This window comes from Mytilus californianus, unplaced genomic scaffold (assembly GCF_021869535.1).
Source record: "Mytilus californianus isolate M0D057914Y unplaced genomic scaffold, xbMytCali1.0.p SCAF_5, whole genome shotgun sequence".
NCBI classification, from domain to species: Eukaryota; Metazoa; Mollusca; class Bivalvia; order Mytilida; family Mytilidae; genus Mytilus; species Mytilus californianus.
Window position 1 is genome coordinate 110,556,642 of NW_026262701.1, and position 24,030 is coordinate 110,580,671.

A 24,030-nucleotide genomic window follows, 5' to 3' on the forward strand; every position below is an offset into this window, starting at 1 on the left:
TACCATTGCACAAAGGGAAGGCTGGGATTGATTTGGGGGGTAATTCCCTCAAAATTTTAGGAATAAGGGGCCATAAAAGGGCAAAAAACAAGCATTTTTCTAGTTTCAGGACAATTACTTGTGTGTTAGTGTATGGATCTTTATGAAATTGTACTGCAAGGTTCCATATCACAAAGGGAAAGCTGGGTTTGAGTTTGGGGGTAATTGCCCTTAACGTTTAGGAATTTGGGGCCAAAAAGGGGCCAAAAAACAAGCATTTTTCTAGTTTCCAGACAATAACTTTTGTTCAAGTGAATGGATCTCTCTGAAATTGTACTGCAAGGTACCATACCACTAAGGGAAGGCTGGGATTGAGTTTGGGGGTGATGAATCATAAGGGGGTTCAAAAAAATTGGGGGGGATTTTTTTTTCATTTTGTTTCTTTAGAATTTTCAATTTTAAATTGGTTGTTTCTGATTTATATATAAAAGCAAATAATAATGATATAGTTTGATAGGTAAATTGAAAATTTTTAAGTTCTTAGACCACTTTCATTCTGTGTCAGAAACCTATGCTGTGTCAAATATTTAATTACAATCCAAATTCAGTGCTGTATCAAGCTTGAATGTTGTGTCCATACTTGCCCCAACTGTTCAGGGTTCGACCTCTGTGGTCGTATCAAGCTGAGCCCCAGCGGAGCATTTTATTGCATCTATTGTAATGTGAAATGAAATGTTTACAATTTATTTTCCAGTATGATCATAAGAGAACAGTAGAATTATCAAACAGACTATTACACAAGGTACAAGATGCTATTCCACAGGTCATCAGAAATGGTGACCCAGATATGACTTATCCAGGTTAGTATATTGTTTTTGTCTTGTCTGCAATAAAATTGGCAGAATGTTAAACATAGGGATGCTAACCCGGCAGCTAACAAACTTTATATTTCAGAAGGAAGAAGACCTTTCTGCTTCATACCTTGTATATAGATGACTAACAATAGGAAGTTTCAGTCTGTGATATTTCCATTGTCCTTGACCTTTGAAGCTTTTTGTTATGTGAAATTTTCACTTATTATTATTGCCTGTATGGATTGTCTGTATTTTATACAAAATTTGTTGATAAAATATGCATTATGGTTAGCAGGCAAAAAACTATGGTTTACTGCTGTATGAAACACATGCTCCAATACCCCCCAAGGAGTTTTGTGTCACTTTGCCATGCTCACCATTGACACTACCAACACATACCCTCAATTACTGATAGATAGTATGCAAACTACTGATGGCGTATAAATAGGGTAAACAGCTGAGTAGAGTTATGCCTTTCCATGAACAAACAATAATCCAAATTTTATACATTAGCTCATGACTGATTTTACTTGTTCAGGTGAAATATTTAAGTTAAAGTGAACTCAATCTGAAGTTCTGTTATTTTTTCATTCAGAAATTAAATTTCATTTGATTGAATATAAAAACTGTTGTTGTGACAATCATTTTTGAAAGTCATAGCCGTTTTTTATACGCAAAAAAGTTTTTGCTGTCGTATATTGCTATCACGACATCGTTGGCGTCCGAAGACATTTGGTTTCCAGACAATAACTTTAGTTTAAGTGTATGGATCTCTATGAAATTTAACCAAAAGGTTCAATACCACAAAAGGAAGGTTGGGTTGTTTTTGAGGGTGATGGTCCCATCCGTTTAGGAATTAGGGACCAAAATGGGCCCTTAAACAAGCATTTTTCTAGTTTCAGGACAATAACTTGTGTATAAGTATTTTGAATGCTCTGAAAATTGTATCAATACAAGTTCAATACCACAAGTAGAAGGTTGGGATTTATTTTGGGGGCAATTGCCCAAACCGTTCAGGAAGTAGGGGCCAAAAAGGGTCAAAAACAAGAATTTTTCTAGTTTTCAGACAATAACTTGTGTTTAAGTGTAAGGATGTCTCTTAAATTGTACCACATTTTACAATTTTACAAAAAGGGGCAATTTTTTTTCCTCAAGATTTAAGAAATTAAAAAGAAAATTTCTTCAAATATAATTTTTTTTTGGGGGGGGGGGGGGGGGGGGGGGGGGGTAAAACAAAATTTTTTTGATGGGGGGGTCAATTTTTTTTTTCCTCAAGATTTAAGAAATTGTCAATTTTCCAAAGAAAAATTGGGGCAATTTATTTTGCTAATTCTTTGTATATAGTCTGAAAACAGATTTACTAAGTATTGCGCAACAGCACAGTGTATTGCACAACAGCAAGAAATCTTCAATTGAATATAAATTCAAATCATATAACCAACTTCAAGTTCTTTGACTACATTTATTCTGTGTCAGAAACCTATAATGTGTCAACTATTTAATTACAATCCAAATTCAGACCTGTATCAAGCTTGAATATTGTGTCCATTTTTGCCCCAACTGTTCAGGGTTGGACCTCTGCGGTCGTATCCAGCTGCACTCAGCGAAGCAGTTTATTGTCATTTGCATACATGTGTTTCCCACCTCCACAAAAAAACTCTAATGTTGTACATCTGAATTGTATTTCATTTAATATGAGTATTATAATTTCAGGCTGCATAAATCTGTCCTTTGCTTATGTGGAAGGAGAAAGTTTGTTAATGGCACTTAAAGATATTGCTCTATCTTCAGGAAGGTAAAATATTCATGAAAATCATGATCAAGTTGACATATTGGTTATAGAAGCCTATGGTAAATAGGATAACAAAACAGTCAGCCATGATTATTGTACTATGATACCTGAGACACTGTAAATTTATTGATATACAAATTATAAACCAATTGAAAAATTAAAACTTTTTAAGCTCCTATTTAAAACAAATACGGTTCAAAGCATGAACAACTGCCAAAAAAGATTGGCAGTCATCACTATATTTATCTGGATAAGCATTCTGGGAACAGAGACAAACCTACCCATTTGTTTAAATCATTTAAAAGAACAAATCTTATTTCCTGTTTTGAAGTGTACAATATAAATGTCTGATGGAATCATTATCTTGTTTCATTTAAAGATAGTTTTGAGTAATGATGAGGAGGGTTAAGTACACTGCTTTACAGAGTTTCAGGGAATGAAAATAGCACTTTAAAATTTGATGAGTCCTAGATGCTTTCCTGAAATTAGGTTCATCAGGAATGAATTTATCAAAAATTTGAAAACCAAGGATAAATAGATACTTCCATACTTGAAGGCCTACATTGAGAACTATTCAATGAATCAAATATTTTAATAACCTAGAATTTTAAACTAATTGATAAATGGAATTGACGGAAAACCGTTTCAACAAATAAGAAAAAATGAGAAGGTTGCCATATATTGTGTGGAATACATGATAATTTTTGGTAAGAATGGTCTTACTGAAAGCTACATTGTTTTGATTTTGTACAGATGCCAAAGAGAGATAACACACAAAATGTAAATCTTTATTTAAATGCATGTATGTCATTTGATACATGTAAATATCCTGCATTCAAATACATGTAAGTCAGTATCACTATGTTTGTCTGTTTTGCCTTGTAGTGCCTGTACATCAGCTTCATTAGAACCTTCCTATGTGTTACGTGCTGTTGGGGCTGATGATGACCTAGCTCACTCGTCAATCAGGTAAGACAATATTTATTTTAGAAATCAAAACTCTTTATGAACTTTAATGAATGATGAACAGCAATTGAGGATGCTTTTTAGAGTGACTCCCAATCATACCTGCACAGTTGGAAAGACCTCTACATGTGAAAGAAATTTTAGAATTAACCAATCTAATAGGGAATTGCCTCTGGTGGCCAGCTTTTTTGCCTGTTTTGAATGAAATGAATTTTATATGAAAGAACGTCAGTACAATATTTCTGACAAAATTGGTTCAGAACATCTATGTAATTGTAGAGAGAAATGAGTAATCACGTTTTGAAATCAATTTTTTTGTTTTGGATTATTTAAACAAAACCTTTTCATAAATAAATTATATTTTCTGAAATAGCTAATTGTTTTGCAAGAGACACATTTTAAAATGAGTCTTTGTGTTTAGATTTGGTATTGGAAGATTTACAACAGAAGAAGAAATAGATTATACAGCTGAACTGACAGTCAAACATGTAACAAGACTCAGAGAAATGAGGTATGCTATTAAGTAGAAATTTCTATTATAATTCTATAAAGAAAATGCAAAGGATACACATCACATTTTAAATACACAGTGTTATTTAAGCAGCATTATTGAAAATCTCATAAAAATGTCTCATTTTTTTTGTCAGTTGATCAATATTCTTACTAAATGAAGGTAATGATTTTTGAATTTACACTATTTTAGACGATAGTCTTTTGCTGACATTTGTTTACATAATTATGTCTTAGAATAATAATTTGAACCACAACTTTTCTTTTAATTCAAAAATGTGCTTGTTTGCAACAATGAAGAAGTAAGGTTTAACCCCTGTCTGTATGTTCAACAATATGTTAGTCCCTCCCATGAGATTTCCATCGCTTTTTCTCAGGAATTTTAAATTAGAGCCTCCTAAAATTTGTCATCAGGTTTCATGTGAACAGGCTGTTCTGTGTCATGTGTTTTTTGATTCTTAACTATGTGAAGCCTTTTTTCCTTTGCTTTTCTATGTCCTGTTTACCAAATTCTTTAAGCAGTGTGTCATTAGCCTGGATTTCTACCATGTGTTACTTCTTGTTGTTTGTCTTTTTTTTTCAATATTTTTTTTTTTAGGAGTCTTGATGTGTGCTGTTTTACTTTCCATCCTTTTGCATTAATATATATATAATAATTCTTTTATTTTATGAAACTACAGTACATATAAGTAACTATTCTGCATATTTTACAGTTATTGATTGCTTTCTTTTATTTCAGTCCTTTATGGGAAATGGTACAGGAAGGTATAGACATCAAACAAATCAAATGGTCACAACACTGAGAAGAGAAATCACATGATAGACATGTGAACACAACATGTGACTTTCATAATCATGGCAACATGCTTCAATGGATCAAGACAGAATTCCACAATGTTTATACAGATAATATGCTTACCATGTAAATATTTGGTTACAACTATATATGAACAAATCTTATTATGCTGGTGTCATATAGTTTACTAATTCCGTTATTGCAGTTTTATTTATATATTATATACAGAATAAATATGAGTAAATATAGCAAAGTTCTAAGTTGATACATTGGTTTTGATGTTATAATCACTATCATTTTGATTTCAGATATTGGTTTTTTCACTTTCCTTTATCAGTATTATTGACAACTTCTAAAAGTGAAAGAGTAAGGTCTTGTATTGATAGGGTATGATATGTCATTATTATTATTATACCAAGGTGTTGTACAAGAATAATTAATTTTTTTAAATTTTTAATCTGCTTGAGAATATAAATGTATTTTTCATTTTGGCTTTTCTTAAAATTACAGCACTGAGGGTTGGAGGGGACTCTTAGTTGACCCTGACGTATCATGTGTAATATACTAATTGGTTGTTAATGATGTTCTTCTACCTCACACAAAAAAAACTCAATGTTTTGTTAAAGATCAACACAGAATCCTCCAATTCCCCCCAAGATCAACCAGAACCAGAGTTTGTTATTACAAGGATTTTGGAATAGCCGTTATGATGTATATCCGCATTAGACTTAAATGTAAATATTTTTAACATGTAGTTCATTGAAGTTTTACAGTTGGATAAAAGTAGATTTACTGCATAATGATATCTGTGCTTACGAGTAAATTTATTGTGATTGTATTGAAATACGTTTATCATCTGTCTTGGTATTGTTGTTTCCTTGTGTTATTAAACATATGTGATATTATCTTGTATTATCTTGTATATCAACTAGCCTTTACACTTATAGTCTGTAACTGATCTTTGTTTAAATGATGTTAAAAAACAAATGGGAGTTTTTCTGGTTATACTATTTATTAGTTGAAAACATTCTTGTCATTGCCAGCTAACACAAACTGTAAATATAGGGATCAAGTCTTTTTACAATTTGTATCTGACGAACTTAAAAATTGAGAAGGAAAAATGTTAATGCATTTTTTGGCTTGATTTGAAAACATTCTATCATTGTTCAAAAAGTTTTAGCATTATTTAAGATTGCACAAATGCAAGAGAGAGAGCATTGTATGCTAATTAGGCTTATTGAGTCTACAAATAGTCTGTTATCTGCAAAGATCATAACACAATTCTTATATTAGCAGTTAAGAGTAGTGTGTTAACCTATCTTTTAGTAAGAAACCCATGGAAGTATGCAAATAGAATGTGATCTTTAAGATAAGAAATTCTATTTAAGAAATAATTCTTTCATGCCATGCTCTATGCTCATTTAACATGGGTAGGCATTATATTTGTCAATATCTTAATACCGACCGTAAGCGAGGTGTTAAATGTTAACAAATATAATGCCTACCCATGTTAAAATGAGCATAGAGCATGGCATGATAGAATTATCTCGATTCTAATAGGAAAAATTTGAACGTTTGTACTTCGAAGAGGATCTATAATACACGCTCGAAAGGCAGCCATTTTAATTTAATGAACAATAAACGTTATAGAAAATCATCAGTTTAACGATAAAAAATGAACATATACATGTAAACTTACTTTTTGAATGATTTTATTTTATTTCCTAGCGAGCAATACCAACACATATGTCCATTTTGATCTCCGGCGTTGTTCAAAATTCAACTGACGTTGCACTTTTAATTGTGACGTGAATCATGTGCAGCCCATGTTTTATTGAAATTAGAACATGGCTTTATTTTCAAAGCCAAAGAAGAACGTCATATTAGAATCAAGATTAAAGTTCCACATGGTGCTTAGTCACTTCATTCATACATATAATGGGTAACAGGACTTACCAAAAACATTGGACGGCACAACATACCACATAAACTACCAACACCAGACTCCTCCAAAAAAATACACATATAAATAACACATGGTCCAGATGGCATCACTTGGTACAGACAAAACTTGTTGTGGGGTAAAACCAGTTTTATGTGCTCAAACCGCTACCCCCTTTTTGCCTATTTAGAACATATGACGTAACAGTAAAACACAACAAAAAAAACCTGAACAGTCCACTATCAACAGAATGACCACTTACTTGAACAAGAAAATAAAAGACCGCATATAATTTGGAAAAAAGGATCAGAATGTGCTCGCTACTACAGGAAGCTAGCTTGGGTCATGTAACCACAGCTATTCAATAAAACAAAAAAATAGATACAGCACACCTAACAGGTTTCATGAAGTCTCATCATAATATGATTTAACATCTATTAACAACTTCTTAAATAAAATAAAACGTAATATTGTTACCACACATATCTTTGAATATGTAAGAATGAACAAGATTTCTGTCACACAGCTTGCATGTTGAAGCATGAACTCAATATTGCCTTGTAAGTGGGAGGAACAAAGTGTCATTCAATCATCCAGTAAAATCTACATCATGAAATGGTTTTTGCTGAAAGGCAAGTAAATGAGTCTGTTTTTAAATTCCCACTTTACCACTGACTTCTTTTCTACTCATAACTATTTGAATTTTGAATTATAGACACTTTGGCACCGGAACAAATTGGTGCAAGGATAATTCCACGGGCGCATTGCATTTGCATGAAATGGTATATCATGGCACAAATAAAATTTGGTTTGTGGCGCAAAATCAAAGCACTGATTTGCACACCCATGAGAGAAATTTCGGGTAAATAGAAATTCCGCACCCCATAAAGGCAAAAAGCTCACTGCCACACTGTAGATAAAAAATCCAAAACTAAAATCGTAAGTCAAAGACACCTTTCCATTATGCGATAAGGAAGTTCAAAGTGTTTACTGCTACCTAGGTTTACTTTCTAATTATAAGGGAAACTTCTTTTCTACAAGAAAAAAACACAGAAGAACAAGCACTAAAAGCACTGTATGCTCTCTATACATTTAGTTGGTAGTTTATACCTGTTTCACTTTATTTGTCTGAAATTTGGGGAAATGAAAACAAAAATATAATATACTTATAGAAAATACAACTGCAATCCCTGAAAAAAAATCACCAGCTTTCAGCCTAAGAACTTCTAGCTGTATGGGTTGTGGCAAAGCAGTAGGTCTTCATACGAAATACAAATAAAACTATGTACGTTAGCTTCTTTTGGTCAAATCTTAATGAAAACAATTGAACATACATTTTTCACTTTTTAATACAGTTAAATGAAAGTGAAATAAATGGGGAATGTGTCCATGGGACACATGATGCCCCTGCTTGCATATCATATAAAGTTATAAAGGGACAAAACTGAAGAACGGTAAAAGTGACTCTACCCAAATTTGTACTTGATCTGAGTTTTGTGGTAATAAGTATTGTGTATAAGTTTCATAACATTTGGTTGAGGCAAACTTAAGTAATTGAACGAAAACGAAAAATTCAGCAATTTTTAACCGGATTTTCGAAGGAAATATCGGTTATTAAAATGGTGATGTACGGCGGGCGGCTGCCAAACAGTGTCAGCACAATAACATGAAAACGCTTTAACAATTTTTTTTCAAATTTAAATATGTTGTTTCCTGGGACTTAATGAAGGTCTAGTTCAATTTTCAAGATATTAGTATATCTCCTTTGTGAGTTATCGCCATTTTTAATATCCAAAAGTGGAATTTTTAAATATTTTACTCTTGTTATCTTTTTTATGACTAATTTGATTTTGATTTTTGGTATTTTAACGCCACTTTTAAGCACCACTTTTGGGCTATTTCCTGGCGGCCAGTTTTCATTGGTGGAGGAAGCCGGAGTGCCCGGAGAAAACCACGACCTTCGATAGGAAAACTGACAATCTTAGTCAATTAAGATTGGAGTGGAGTGCACCCGCACGAGCGGGGTTCGAGCTCACAACCTCAGTGTTGGCTGGCTAGTGATTACAGTAGTAACTACTTAGACCACTCGGCCACCGAGGCCCCTTTTTATGACTAAGCATAATGTCTTATCTCACAATAAAAATTGGAGTGACAGATTTATTTGAAAATTATCTATTTCCTTAGTGGTAATGATTATAAGCTATATTATTAGACATTTTGAAGTTAATTACATTATTAATTATTAATTAGATCTGGGTTATATCTTAGCATATAATATCATTGGAGTGACAGATTTATTTGAAAATTTTCTGTTTCCTGATAAGATCTGTAGGACTGTATATATAAAGTTTGAAATTTACTAGTAGGACTGTATAAATGAAATTTGAAACTTACTTTCATTATTAGACATTTTGTAGATAATTAAGTCTCCCTAAACCATATATATTCTTACCCCCACCCCCTTTCAATTTGAGAATGTGCTTTTATCTTGTAAACGGTTGAGATCCCCACCCCTAAACCATATATATTCTTGTATGGGACAATAAAACAAATCAAATGAAATATTTGGGGAGTCCCCGGGTTCACCCCCACCCCCCTACTTTTTGAAAACTTGTAAACGGTCAAGATCCCCACCACGAAACCATATATATTGTTGTATGGGACAATAAAACAAATCTTATGAAATAAAAGGCGAGTCCCCTGGGGTCACCCCCACCCCCTCCTGTTTATGAACTTGTAAACGGTCGAGATCCCCACCCCTAAACCATATATATTCTTGTAATTGACAATAACACAAATCAAATGACATATAGGGGTCACCCCCACCCCCTTTCTTTTTGAAAACTTGTAAACGGTCAAGATCCACTCCCTGAAACTATATATATTCTTGTATGGGACAATAAAACAAATCAAATAAAAAATAACAGGCGAGTCCCCCTGGGATCACCCCACCCCCTCCTGTTTGAGAACTTGTAAACGGTCGAGATCCCCACCCCTAAACCATATATATTCTTATATGCAATAAAACAAATCAAATGAAATATAGGGGAAGTCCATGGGGGTCACCCCCATCCCCCTTCTTTTTGATAACTTGTAAAAGATCTAGATCCCCACCCCTAAACCATATATATTCTTGAATGGGACTATAAAACAAATCAAATGTAATTAAGGGGAAATCCCCTGGGGTAACCCCCACCCCCCTTCTTTTTATACGACCGCAAAAAAATTTTGGGGTCGTATATTGGTATGAAGTTGGCATCGTCGTCGTCGTCGTCGTCGTCGTCCGAAGACACATTGGTTTTCACACTCTAACTTTAGTTTAAGTGAATGGATCTCTATGAAATTTTATCATAAGGTTCAATACCACAAAAGGAAGGTTGGGATTGATTTTGGGGGTTATGGTACCAACAGTTAAGGAATAAGGGGCCAAAAATAAGCATTTTTGTAACTTCCAGACATAACTTGTGTGTTAGTGTATGGATCTCTCTGACATTGTACCACAAGGTTCCATATCACAAAGGGAATGCTGGGATTGATTTTGGGGGTTATTGCCTCAAAATTTTAGGAATTAGGGGCCAAAAAAGGGGCAAAAAACAAGCATTTTTTCTAGTTTCATGACAATAACTTGTGTGTAAGTGTATGGATCTTTCTGAAATTGTACTACAAGGTTCCATATCACAAAGGAAAAGCTTGAATTGAGTTTGGGGGTAATTGCTTTAAACGTTTAGGAATTTGGGGCCAAAAAGGGGCCAAAAATAAACATTTTTCTAGTTTCCAGACAATAACTTGTGTTCAAGTGTATGGATCTCTCTGAAATTGTACTGCAAGGTACCATACCACAAATGGAAGGCTGGGATTGATTTTGGGGGTAATTGCCTCAAGATTTTAGGAATAAGGGGCCAAAAAGGGGCAAAAAACAAGCATTTTTCTAGTTTCAGGACAATAACTTGTGTGTAAGTGTATGGATCTTTATAAAATTGTACTACAAGGTTCCATATCACAAAGGGAAAACTGGGTTTGAGTTTGGGGGTAATTGCTTTAAACGTTTAGAATTTGGGGCCCAAAAAGGGGCCTAAAAACAAGAATTTTTCTAGTTTCCAAACAATAACTTGTGTTCAAGTGTATGGATCTCTCTGAAATTGTACTGCAAGGTACCATACCACAAAGGGAAGGCTGGAATTGAGTTTTGGGGTGATGAATCATAAGGGGGTTCAAAAAATTTGGGGGAGGGATTTGTTTTCCTTTTTTTCCTTTTTTTTTCTTTAAAATTTTCCATTTTAAATTGGTTATTTCTGATTTATATATAAAAGCAAATAATAATGATATGGTTTGAATAGGTAAATTGAACATTTTTAAGTTCTTAGACCACATTCATTCTGTGTCAGAAACCTATGCTGTGTCAAATATTTAATCACAATCCAAATTCAGTGCTGTAAGCTTGAATGTTGTGTCCATACTTGCCCCAACTGTTCAGAGTTCTACCTCTGCGGTCGTATTAAGCTGCGCCCAGCGGAGCATTTTATTGAAAACTTGTAAACCGTCAAGATCCCCATGAAGAAACCATATATATTCTTGTATGGGACCATAAAACAAATCAAATGAAATATAAGGCGTGTCCCCTGGGGCCACCCCCACCCCCTCCTATTTTAGAACTTGTAAACGGTCAAGATCCCTACCCCTAAACCATATATATTCTTATACAGGACAAAAAAACAAATTATATGAAATAAAGGGAGAGTCCCCTGGGGATCACCCCCTCCCCCCTGTTACTGATAAGTTTTATAGATTTTGAAATGACGTTGTATTAATGATAAATAAAATTTTGGATTTTTTCTTCTTTTCTTTGGTAAATTGTTTGTAGAATTTTGTGGCAAGTTTGTTTGTTATTCTGTAAAAACTTATTTTCTGAATGCTATGTATATATTTTTTTTTGATGAAGTAAACTCCTTTAAAAACTAAGCTTATATTGTCCATTAATAAACATATATTTAGATTTCTGATTTTGTCCCAGTTTTCAAGTTGGTCCAAATTGGGGTCCAAAATTAAACTGTGTTTGATTTCAACATAAATTGAATATATATAGGGTTCTTTGAAATGCTTAATCTAAAGTTATTATAAACCTGTATTTCTTTTCATTATTAATAAGATAATACCACATTGAGGTCCAAAGGGTCCTAAATTACACTTTTGATTAATTTCATCAAAAATTGAATACTTTGGTCCTTTGATATGCTGATTCTAGCAATGTTTGAGTGTCAAATCATATTTAATTTTAGAGAACTTAGTCATCACTGGTTGTTGTTATTATATTATTGATTATAATTGGAAAAATTGCATCATATCTTATTTTAGAGAACTATTTATCCAGTTTGAGTTATTTCCCTTTGCACAGAAAATATTATGGATAAAATTAACCTGTGTTTCATTTCAACATAAATTAAATATATATAGGGTTCTTTCAAATGCTGAATCTAAACCTGTATTTAAATATTAGATTTTTGGGCCCAGTTTTCAAGGTGGTCCAAATCAGGGTCCAAAATTAAACTTTGTTTGATTCTACAAAAAAAATTATTTATGGGGTTCTTTGAAATGCTGAATCTAACCATGTATTGAGAGCTTTTGGATTGTGGGCTCCTTTATCAAATTGGTCCACATTGAGGTCCAAAGGGTCTTAAATTAAAAAATTTCTGATTTCATCAAAAATTGAATTCTTGGGGTTCTTTGATATGCTGATTCTAATATGTACTTAGATTTTTGATATTGGACCATAATAGGTATTTAAATGTCCAATTTCAAGTATTTCAGTTCTTAAACCACATTCATTTTGTGTCACAAACCTATGCTGTGTCAAATATTCAATCTCAATCCAAATTCAGAGCTGTTTTAAGCTTAAATGAAGTGTCCATACTTGCTCAGCTGTTCAGGGTTCGACCTCTGCAGGAAAATCCGGTTTGCTGTCACTCTGACAGCCTCTTGTTCCCTTTGTAAAGGGGCATAACTCTAGGACAGTAAAAGTGACACCACCAAAATTCAAACTCGATATGTGTTTTGTGGTAATAAGCATTGTGTATATGTTCCATAACATTTGGTTGAGGCTAACTTAAGTAAGAGAACGGAAACGAAAAATTCAGCAATTTTTCCATTTGTAAAGGGGCATAACTCTAGAACGGTTAAAGTGACGCCATCAAAATTCAAACTTGATCTGTGTTCTTTTGGTAATAAGCATTTTGTATAAGTTTCATAACATTTGGTGGAGGCAAACTAAAGTTAGAGAGCGGAAACCAACTTTGGAACGTACGGACGGACAAGGGTAAAACTAATGCCCCCTCCGCTACGGCGGGGGCATAAAAATGTGCTTTTAAATGGATTGTCCATGTGTAATGTATGCTTAATAACGTGGGTATAGCTTTACATTTTATTTAAATTCTACAACACCCATGGAATAAACTTTTATTAAACAGTGAATATTCAACAAATCTATCAAAATGAGTATCAGGTATGAACAATTCTTATTCAATCACAATCAAATAATTTGGTTTTGCTTATTTTATTACTTTAAAAATAAGAAGATGTGGTATAATTGCCAATGATACTACTCTCCACCAGAGACCAAATGACATATAAGTTAACAACTATAGATCACTGTACGGCCTTCAACAATGGGCCCATATGAAAACCCATACTGCGTAGTCAGCTATAAAAGGCCCCGAACTGACGAATATAAAACAATTCAAACAAGAAAACGAGCGGTCTGTTTTATGTACAAAATAATGAACGAAAAACAAATATGATATACAGCAACAAACGTGACCACTGAATTTGCCTTGACCAGTTTTCACTTTTCAATCATTTACATTCTTTTCTATTAGATATCAAATCATGATTAGCACATGCATAGACTATCTTCATTTAAGGGTTAAATTGAAGTTCGTGTAAATACGAATTCAAATGAATTTGACTTGCAATCCAATAATACACCAGCGATGTTTTTGAGCTTATTTTGACTAAACTGAACAAGGAACACATATATTGACGTTAGTAGCGAAATAATAATAATTCTTAATTCCGCTTTTATAAATGTTTGAAATAAAAAAAATCGTATTTTCAATTTTTTTGTCAACTTCGTAACTAATGCGCCTTTAAATTTGACATTTTATTAAGCAATTGAAAAACTACTACCTTACCTAGTTTCCATTGACTCATTTCAATAAATAATGTGTTAAAAAATAGAAACCTAACAAGAATGGCCGTAACCATTTAAGGTCAACTTTGCCTGAGAGAGTTGAAATATTAGTTCTTCCTTTTTCTTAATGATTTCTACATTGTGAAAATCATTTGATTACCCAACAAAAAACAAAGTGAACAGGTCTTTTATTTTTTGCAGAGGTATTAAACCACTGTTGCGATGTTTTCCTTTTCTTTACCTTGAATTCATATTTTCAAAATCAATACTTCCAATTTCTGCCGATGAATTGAGTTTATTTTCCCTGGTTTAATTGAGTTTGAAATAGCTACTCTCCTGATTTCTGTTGACAACTTTAACTTACTGTAATTTGTTTAAAATTTACATTTGACCTTCGAATCTTCATCTGCTTCTCACATCACACTACTAACTAAGTGTGACTATTTTACCTGCCTAGCCTCTCTGCTATAAATCTTTTCGTATTTAAAAAAAAAAGCTAATTCTATATATCAATGACTATCATTATGGATTGCATGTAAAAACAACTTTTTTGTATACATGTATTGGGAAAATAGTAATGTATGTATAGATTATACAATTATTTTAGGTTTTATTATGCTACTTTGTATTTATTATGTCGCCAGAACTTATAAATTCCAAGAACAATATATAATACACCATTACATTGTACACACAAAACTGAAGGTTAATTGCATACCACATCAGTTCATGATGCGTGGATTTAGTCAAAATTATTTTATTTAAGGAGGTCCTGAAGTATTTCAATACCTCCATAACTCTATTTCCGGATATCCTGGAATATTTCAGGAGATCCTTTTGTATTTCAGAAAAATATTGTATCTCTTACACCATTGCTGAGACTTTGTTCATTTGGCACTTTTGTTCTTGATTATACCGTATTATCTATGACCGCAAAGTCTTGAATAGAGCACTTATAATTAAACCAGCCAAATAAATCAGTACTGACATACACATATGGATAATAGTTTACTAAAATGTGCTGCTACAAAACATCAGAAATCCTTTTTTTTTTTTAATATAGGAATGTTTTTTCTTCATGCATATATCTCTGATTCATTATCCGGTTTACTATTCGTTTTGCCCCTTTCGGTTATAGTAACTCATCAACGTTTGAATTTGGTTTTGGATTTTCCAAATTTTTGCCTCGATCATCACTGAAGAGACGTTTTCTGTCGAAATGCTCGTTTGGTGCAGTAAAATTTGTTCCGTTTACAGTTATGAAAAATAAACATTCATTAGAACATAACAGGTAGTAGATTTAAACCATGAAAATGTGTTAAAAACAAAATTTGAAGCATATACACTGTCAAGCAATCTAATTAGCATATATTTATTACAACATACATGTGGTAAAGCATTTTAAACTACATTCATTTTGTCCTTCTTATGCGAGATATGCAACTTGTGATCATTTATCTGTATATAACAAATTGTTCTTGCTATCTCGAAAAAGATTGTAGTAGTTTTTCCGTACGAAAGACTTCGCATACACGCTGCTCGAAGTCTATGTCGTGTGCTATCTGGTATGCATGGGATAAGTACGAAGAGCAGCAAGAAGATAAACACCCATCTGATATTGATGCCTCGACCATTAATGTTAGATCATGCAGACATTTTTGTCGTCGAAAGATGTCTTGCAGATGATGACAACAAGCGAATCGAAGATAGTGGATCAATATTTCAGTTGGTAATTGTATAAAGTTTTGCTGAGGATTCAACTGTAAGAGATAGTCGTATGTTTGGATATTATTGACGTTAAAGTCATGCATTTGAAATATATTGTGACATATCAACCTTCTCACTTTGCTGATATAATTTTCTAGGCGGTTTACATTTAAAGTATCTTTTATCGTGTTTCCTGTATTTGAGAATAACGATATAATGGAGGCATTCCGAAATGAAATAGATTTGGCATAATCAAGAACTGTTATTGCGTTCTTATAATTCCCACAAAGATAAAAATTCATTGCCAAAGAGACCCACCCCCTTACTCCAGCAAGCTGTGATAAAAATAGAGACGTCGATCTATTTTTCTTGTGGTGACAATATATTTGTTTATTTTCATCATCGATTTTAGAAACGCTATCCAGAGAAAACTGAGAAATTCTTGACAGAAAAATAGTAAATAGTATTCTAACTTTTGTCGGTAAGTTTATTCTCGTTAGAAGACAAATACATTTCTTTGAAGCTTCAGCAACTGAACTATATTCAACATCATAAAAACTGAAATTGAAAACTGCAAATAATGGAATGACCGCTTTGTCGAACTCTGGATATCTACAGTGACTTGGTTGTAGAGCAGCATTTAATTTCCATCTGGTTAAATTTTTTAAAGAATCACAGAGAAATAAACTTCCCCATCCTATACCATACAGAAAGGTCATCAAAGCTAGTAATTCGTCATAAGTTTGCTGTGGTAATTGTCGCTCAATCATATTGTGTTGTGGAATAAAATAGTTTGGAATATATTTGTGAAAAAACAAGTATGTCAATCTACCTAAACAGGCAACAAAACAGTCCAACAAATGTACAGGTGTCCACCATGATGCATCAAGTTCTTCTGATAACCAGAATATAACAGTTTTAAGAAAATACGAACACAATAAATCTGAAATAGTGGGATTTTTCTTAAAAACATCTTTGATTAATATTTTTAAAAGAGCATAACACAACATATGAGTATGAGTCCAGGTGTGGATAAGTTTCTTTTCTGCAACAGAAAATGAAATTCTCCATTCAAGTGGATGGCATTCTGTCGAATGAGATTTACTTCCGATTGGAACCAAAAGAACAGGTTCTTTGACAATCTTGAATATTGTATAAGCAGATGGCCACCCAGAGGACCGATGTCGATGTATCCATTTTTTTGCTACTGTCGGCCATATCTGGCATTTCAATGAATGGGCTACATCCAAGGCTTCGGCTGTATTACTTAGACATGGTCCGTTTATGGATACATCAGAAAACGGATATTTAGAAGCTAGATTTTGTAAATAAAGTTTACTTGCAAAGAATAGTCCTTCCTCGCTTCTTAATATCAAGCTGTCGTCGAATTTATGGTGTGGCTTGTCGTATATTTTAAGAAGAACAAATCCAGGTTGGGCATTGTCAAAATCAATTATCAGAGAAAGAACATTATTTCCAGCCGACAAATCTTCCGGTTGTTGTATTTGTTCATGTACAATATGTTTTTTTGAAACAAGCATGATATCGAGGTCGCTCCCGGGCAGATCAAGTCCCTCGGCTTTACTTCCACTTGTAATAAAATATTTACTTAGTGAGAGAAAATTATTTTGTGCGAATTCGTATGTTTCAAAGAATAGCCTTCTGTATTGAACAACTTTTTCTGATCCAACTACTTCACCACACAACAACTGGTAAATCTCCTTTGATATGTCTGTCATAGCTGAAAGTACGTTCGTTTATCTCAATTTATATTTCAACGATAACATCCGTATGATCTGTTCAGTGTCGAAAAGAGGATACATACATGTCTAGGTGATTTTTGGTCAGGCACTTTTACAAACTCGGAAAAAATCAGAAGGAGAAACAGATTCTGGCTGTTGAAAAAAAAAACATCCTTGTCCGTTGTGCGAATTATTGGTACAGGTCGCAATGCATACGCATATGCATATGCTTTTGATTAATGTATGTCTACAAATCAGAAGATCCATTCCTTTCACAAGTGGTTCACGGGTACGAATCCATAACTGTATGACAGTGTTCCAGTTTGTATTAGTATTTTCCTGAAATGTTAATTTTGATGTTGCTTATCGTAAATTGCCTTGTCCTATTTTTCAGTCCACAAATTTCGAAGGCCCTAAAAATTTCTTTACATCGTACTATATAAAGCTACTGCGGTTTGTCTTACATGATTACAAGTTTATTTCGTCTACTTTAGATATTAAACACTCACTTCTGTATGCAACGACAAACAAAAACGGTACAAGAAACATAAAATCCTGTTTTCTCTACGTTATCTTAAGTGGAGACTTTTCAAAGATAACTATGCACTATATCTAACCGGACAAAATTCGAATGAAACATTTACATTTGACAACGATAAGAGATATGTGTTTGTCCATTACAGGAAGTTGATAAGGAACAAATAATTATTTCAGTTTTGTCTTTTACAGGAAATTGATAAAGAACAGATATTTAGTTAAATTTGGTATCGCCTTCGACGAAAAGTCGCACGAGACAGAGGGGCGCCAACTATTTATATATACTAGAAGTGTTAAATTTCAGAATTTTGTATACCGCGAGGTGCCACTATGTCTGTTTATTGTCCTTGACCTAATTTTTATGGTTCGACGAGTGCTTAAATAACTTGTCACTTATTATGAGTAATTGTATAACTTAATTTTGAGTATGGGATCTTTGCAATTTCTTCATTTCCGCTAGACAGGTTTCACTTGACCATGGTCTCATTTCATGGATTAGTGACCAAGGTTTAAGTTTCGTTGTTAAGTCCGTATCTCAGATACTATAAGCAATAGGTCAACTAAATTTGATAAATGGAATTATTGTAAGGTGAACATACCCGTCTGGTAGGGTTAATCGAAGTTCAACCATGACCTTATTTTCATGGTTCATTGGTCAATGTTTAGTTTTTGTGTTCATGTCTGTTTCTTAGATACTATAAGCAATAGTTCAACTATATTTGGTGTATGGACTGATTGTAAATGAAAATTAATTCCGTGCGTCCGAAGCACAATTATGGATTTACCTTCACCAAGAACTTTAAAACTTGAATATTTGAAACCAGGGAGGTGTAAATACATAGAAACCTAATAAACATTGTTATGATTGAAAGTTTCAACTTTTTGTACAGAGAAAATTTAAAAAAAGAAGAAAAAGAAAAGGTCAAGACAGAGGATTCGTTTTACGAATGATAATTTTAACTCTGAGTTCACATAAGAATTCCGTTATCCTTAAATTCTGAAGCTGGTTATAGGTATGTATGGTGTCCTGTTCCGTTGGAGTTTTTTGTTGATTTGTGTAGGTATTTGTTCTTGTCTATAGCCACCAGGTTATTTGTTATTTTGTACAACACATGATAATTTGTGCTTCTTTATGCCTCGTGTGTAAGCTTTTCAATCTTAGTTCTTGTTATGTTGCTGCATGACACTTGGTCTATTTCTATTCTATGTCTGCTAGTTACATATCGTGCAGCTTGTATTTGTTTTTTTTTTGTCGATCTATGCATATTTTGCTGATAAGGGTCGCATACTGTGCATGGCGTATTCCAATATTGTTGGTCTTACTTATGTCTTATAAGCATGCTCTTAGATGGATTTGAGCTGATGTGGATGTTTCAGTGTTATAAACCATGGCTTCTGTTGGCTTTATCTGAGATGTTGTTTATGTGTTTTCTCCAATCTAGATCGTTTGCGAGGTATTTAGTTGATGTTACATGCTCCAGGGTATGACCGTAAAGATTTTTATTAAGTTTTTCGATAGTGAAGAAGCTGAATCTATTATCACTTAATAGGACATAAGAGGCCATTCAACGCACATACATTTACAAAATAATAGCAATAGCATATTGTGTTTAAATACATAGTAAATATATAAAAATATTGAAACGTAAACGGTTTGTCTTAAGTATAGTCAGGCTTTGAATATTTTTTTTAGTTAATTCATACATGTAGCAGATTTAAATGTTCTGTTCATTTTATTAGGAAAGATTGGAAATCATCTCCATCCTTTGAGAATAAAAACTTTCATCCATGTAGTAAGCATGGTAAGCCGGTTATGGAAATGAAATTTCCGTATGTCATTCTACAACTATTAATCTACAGTGAACTAGCGTAGGAGCCAGGTTAAGAAGGCAATTGCCCCCCCCCCTTTTTCCGGCTCATTTTCAAAAGTGTGGTGGTGGGGCAAAGCAACGTTTTTTTTATGTTTTGGCCCCCACCCACATTTTGGTCCCAAAAAAATACTGCTTCAGTGTCATTTAAATGTTTTGAAAATCATATGCAATCATTAATTAGAGGAGGAAAATAGTATATTTATGTTTTTAAAGATGAAAGTAAAACATTAAAATACAAATGTATTAACGAAATTCAGTGTTATGCAAATTAAGAGATCCACTGTCATTGACTCACAGTAATCCACTGTTCAAAATTCTTATATCCTTTTGAAGAACTGTAGTAAATGCAACTGCCTACAATAATGCTAAATCAAGGTGATTATCTATCTATCTATCTTCGTATTTCCGCACTCAGTCACAACTTTGACTATTACGTGCCGTTGCATGCGTGGCTTATTTACAATTTAAAAGAAATACATTTTCAGTAATATCACGTTACAGTGCATTGGTGCACAGAAAAATAAAATTAAAAATATAACAGTGATTTAATTAATTTTTTTTGTGGATTGTTATCCTAAGTATATTTCTTGATAAAACTGTGTACATGTTATGCAGTATTTAGAATATTTGTGAAAGAGCAAATATAGAAGTCTGCTCTTTGAAGCCGTCAACTGTTGTACAAAGGATTGCTGATGTAGGAAGTAGGTTTCATTGTACTATTGTATGCGGATAAAATGAGAACTTGTAAGAATCTTTATTTGTTTGAATTTGTTTAAAGTGGTTGGTATGCTTATGTCTTGTTATGCTGTCTGATTTAACGAGAATATCTTTAGGGTAGATTGCTAGGTGTTGATGTATGATTTTATAGAAAACCACTAGTCTTTTTTGTATTCGTCTCAATTGTAATGTAGGCCACTGTAGGTGTTAATGCATATTTGAGACAGAGCTGGTATTGTGGTATCTATTACATGTATAGCGAGCAGCTCTTCTCTGGACCATCTCAATTTGATTTATTTGATTTTTGTTACGAGGGTCCAAGACACAAGAGCTGTACTCAAGCTTAGGTCTAACTAACGAAATGTATGTAATTTCTTTAATTTGTTTGGATGATACTTTTAGGTTTAGTTTTAGAAAATTTAGTTGTCGACTTGCATTTGCTGTTATATTATCTACATGTTTATTCCATTTGAGATCTGATTGGATGGTTATGCCTAAATATTTTGTAGCTGTTTCAGTTTGGAGAATGTGACCATGAATGATGTAGTCATGGTTGACTGGTTTCTTTTTTTTTTTTTTTTTGTGTGTGATTCTTAGTATGGAGCATTTGTCTGGATGAAATGACATTAACCAGTCTTTTACCCATTGTGCCACTGAATCTAAGTCCTGTTGTAATTTGGATGCATCATCTGTGTTTTTGATGTTTCTATAGATGATGCTGTCATCGGCAAATAACCTTAAGGTGCTATGTTGTAAGTATTCCGGGAAATCGTTTATCATGGAAAATGAGGAATAAAATTGGGCCAAGGACAGTTCCCTGTGGCACTCCAGATGTTACCCCAATTTTTCTGATTGTTCTCCATCTAGCATGACTGTCTGTGTACGTTGGTGTAAAAAATCACCAATCCATTCCAAGGTATTATTGTCTATGCCGTAGTATTGTAACTTATATAGTAACCTTTTGTGAGGGACTTTGTCAAAATCTTTGGCAAAGTCCATCACAATGACATCAGTTTGTATGTTGTTATTGTTGTCTTTTGCAAGGTCCTGTATGAAAGATAGTAATTGTGTCTCACACGAGCGTTTTGATCGAAAACCATGTTGTAAATCATATATAATATATTGGTTTTTTTTCGAGATGTTCCATTATTTGACTAGCTATATATGATATGCTCCATTATTTTGCAAATAATACATGTAAGTGAAATTGGCCTGTAATTTATTTTTTTCACTTTCCTGTATCAATATTATTGACAACTTCTAAAAGTGAAAGAGTAAGGTCTTGTCTTGATAGGGTATGATATGGGCATTATTATTATTATACCAAGGAAGGTGTTGTACAAGAATAATTATTTTTTTTTAATTTTTAATCTGCTTGAGAATATAAATGTATTTTTCATTTTGGCTTTTCTTAAAATTACAGCACTAAGGGGTGGAGGCGACTCTATAGTTGACCCTGACGTATTATGTGTATTTTAATTGGTTGTTAATGATGTTCTTCTACCTCACACTAAAAAACTCAATGTTTTGTTAAAGACCAACACAGAATCCTCCAATCTCCCCCCCCCCCCCCTCAAGATTATCCAGAACCAGAGTTTGTTATTACAAGGATTTTGGAATAGCCGTTATAATGTATATCTGCATTATACTTAAATTATACTTAAATGTAAATATTTTTAACATGTAGTTCATTGAATTTTTACAGTTGGATAAAAGTAGATTTACTGCATAATGATATATGTGCTTAAGAGTAAATTTATTGTGATTGTATTGAAATAAGTTTATCATCTGTCTTGGTATTGTTGTTTCCTTGTGTTATTAAACATATGTGATATTATCTTGTATATCAACTAGCCTTTACACTTATAATCTGTAATTAATCTTAGTTTAACTGATGTTAAAACAAATGGGAGTTTTTCTGGTTATACTATTTATTAGTTGAAAACATTCTTGCCATTGCCAGCTATTAAACACAAACTGTTTATATGGGGATCAAGTCTTTTGACAATTTTGTACCTAGATAGATGAACTTAAAAATCGAGAAGGAAAAAAGTATATTTTGGCTTGATTTGAAAACATTCTGTCATTGTTCAAAAAGTTTTAGCATTATTAAAGATTGCACAAATGCAAGAGAGCATCGTATGCAAATTAGGCTTATTAAGTCTTCAAACAGTCTGTTATCTGCAAAGATCATCTAACTCAATTCTTATATTACCAGTTAAGAGTAGTGTGTTCACCTCTCTTTTAGTAAGAAACCCATGGAAGTATGTAATAGAATGTGATCTTTAAGATAAGAAATTCTATTCAAGATTAAAGTTCCACAAGGTGCTTAGTGTTTTCATTCATACATAGAATGGGTAACAGGACTTACCAAAAACATTGGACAGCACAACAAACCACATAAACTACCAACACCAGACTCCTCCAAACAAATACACATAAAAATAACACATGGTCCAGATGGTTTGACTTGCTACAGGCAAAACTTGTGGGGTAAAAGCAGTTTTATGTGCTTAAACCACCATCCCCCTCCCCCTTTTTTTGGCTATTTAGAACATATGATGTAACAGTAAAACACAATAAAAAAAAACCTGAACAGTCCACTATCAACAGAATGACCACTTACTTGAACAAGAAAATAACAAACAGCACATAATTTGGAAAAAAGGATCAGAATGTGCTCGCTACTACAAGAAGCTAGCTTGGGTCATGTAACCACAGCTATTCAAGAAAACAAAAACAATAGATACAGCACACCTAACAGGTTTCATGAAGTCTCATCATTACATGATTTTATATATACTACATAAATAAAGTAAAACGTAATATTGGTACAGCTTTGAGTATGTAGGAATGAACAAGATTTAGGTCACCCTGCTTGCTAGTTGAAGCATGAAATCAATATTGCCTTGTAAGTGGTAGGAACAAAGTGTCATTCAATCATCCAGTAAAATCTACATCATGAAATGATTTTTGCTGAAAATCAAGTAAATGAGTCTGTTTTTAATTTCCAACTATGCCACTGACTTCTTTTCTACTTATAACAATATAAATTTTGAATTATAGACAATTCGGCAACGGGACAAATTCAATTTCACATTGCATTTACATGACATGTGTTTTATTTTGGTGCAAATGAAATATGGTTTGTGGCGCAAATGAAGATAGATTTTTTTGGCGCAAAAGCAAAGCATTGATTTCTACACTGAAAGAAATTTCTGTATCAAGACATTACGTGCCCCATAAAGGCAAAAAGCTCACTGCCACTGTAGAAAATCGTAAGTCAAAGACACCTTTCTATTACGCAAGTAGAAAATTCAACGTGTTTGCTGCTACCTAGGTTTACTTTCTAATTAAAAGTAAGAAGATGTGGTACTTCTTTTCTACAAGAAAAAAAACAGAGGAACAAGCACAAAAAAACACTGTATAGCTCT

The 24,030-nt window shown here is 33.2% G+C and overlaps 1 protein-coding gene across 2 annotated transcripts in view; it reads left to right on the plus strand.

Annotated features, from left to right (window-relative positions):
* LOC127700604 (cysteine desulfurase, mitochondrial-like) overlaps positions 1 to 22,150 on the plus strand; it is a 43,015-nt gene extending 20,865 nt beyond the window's left edge. The window contains exons 9-14 of one of the 2 annotated variants that reach the window (XR_007981655.1): positions 734 to 839; positions 2,547 to 2,628; positions 3,511 to 3,594; positions 4,013 to 4,102; positions 4,841 to 5,268; positions 21,876 to 22,150. Coding sequence is in view for 1 of the 2 variants with exons in the window: in XM_052204154.1 (XP_052060114.1) it covers positions 734 to 839; positions 2,547 to 2,628; positions 3,511 to 3,594; positions 4,013 to 4,102; positions 4,841 to 4,904 (426 nt within the window). In the remaining variant the exon portion in view is untranslated. Of the gene's footprint in view, positions 1 to 733; positions 840 to 2,546; positions 2,629 to 3,510; positions 3,595 to 4,012; positions 4,103 to 4,840; positions 5,803 to 21,875 lie in introns of those variants that run through there. The other variant, XM_052204154.1, reaches the window with a different exon arrangement.
* Positions 22,151 to 24,030: the final 1,880 nt, after the last annotated feature.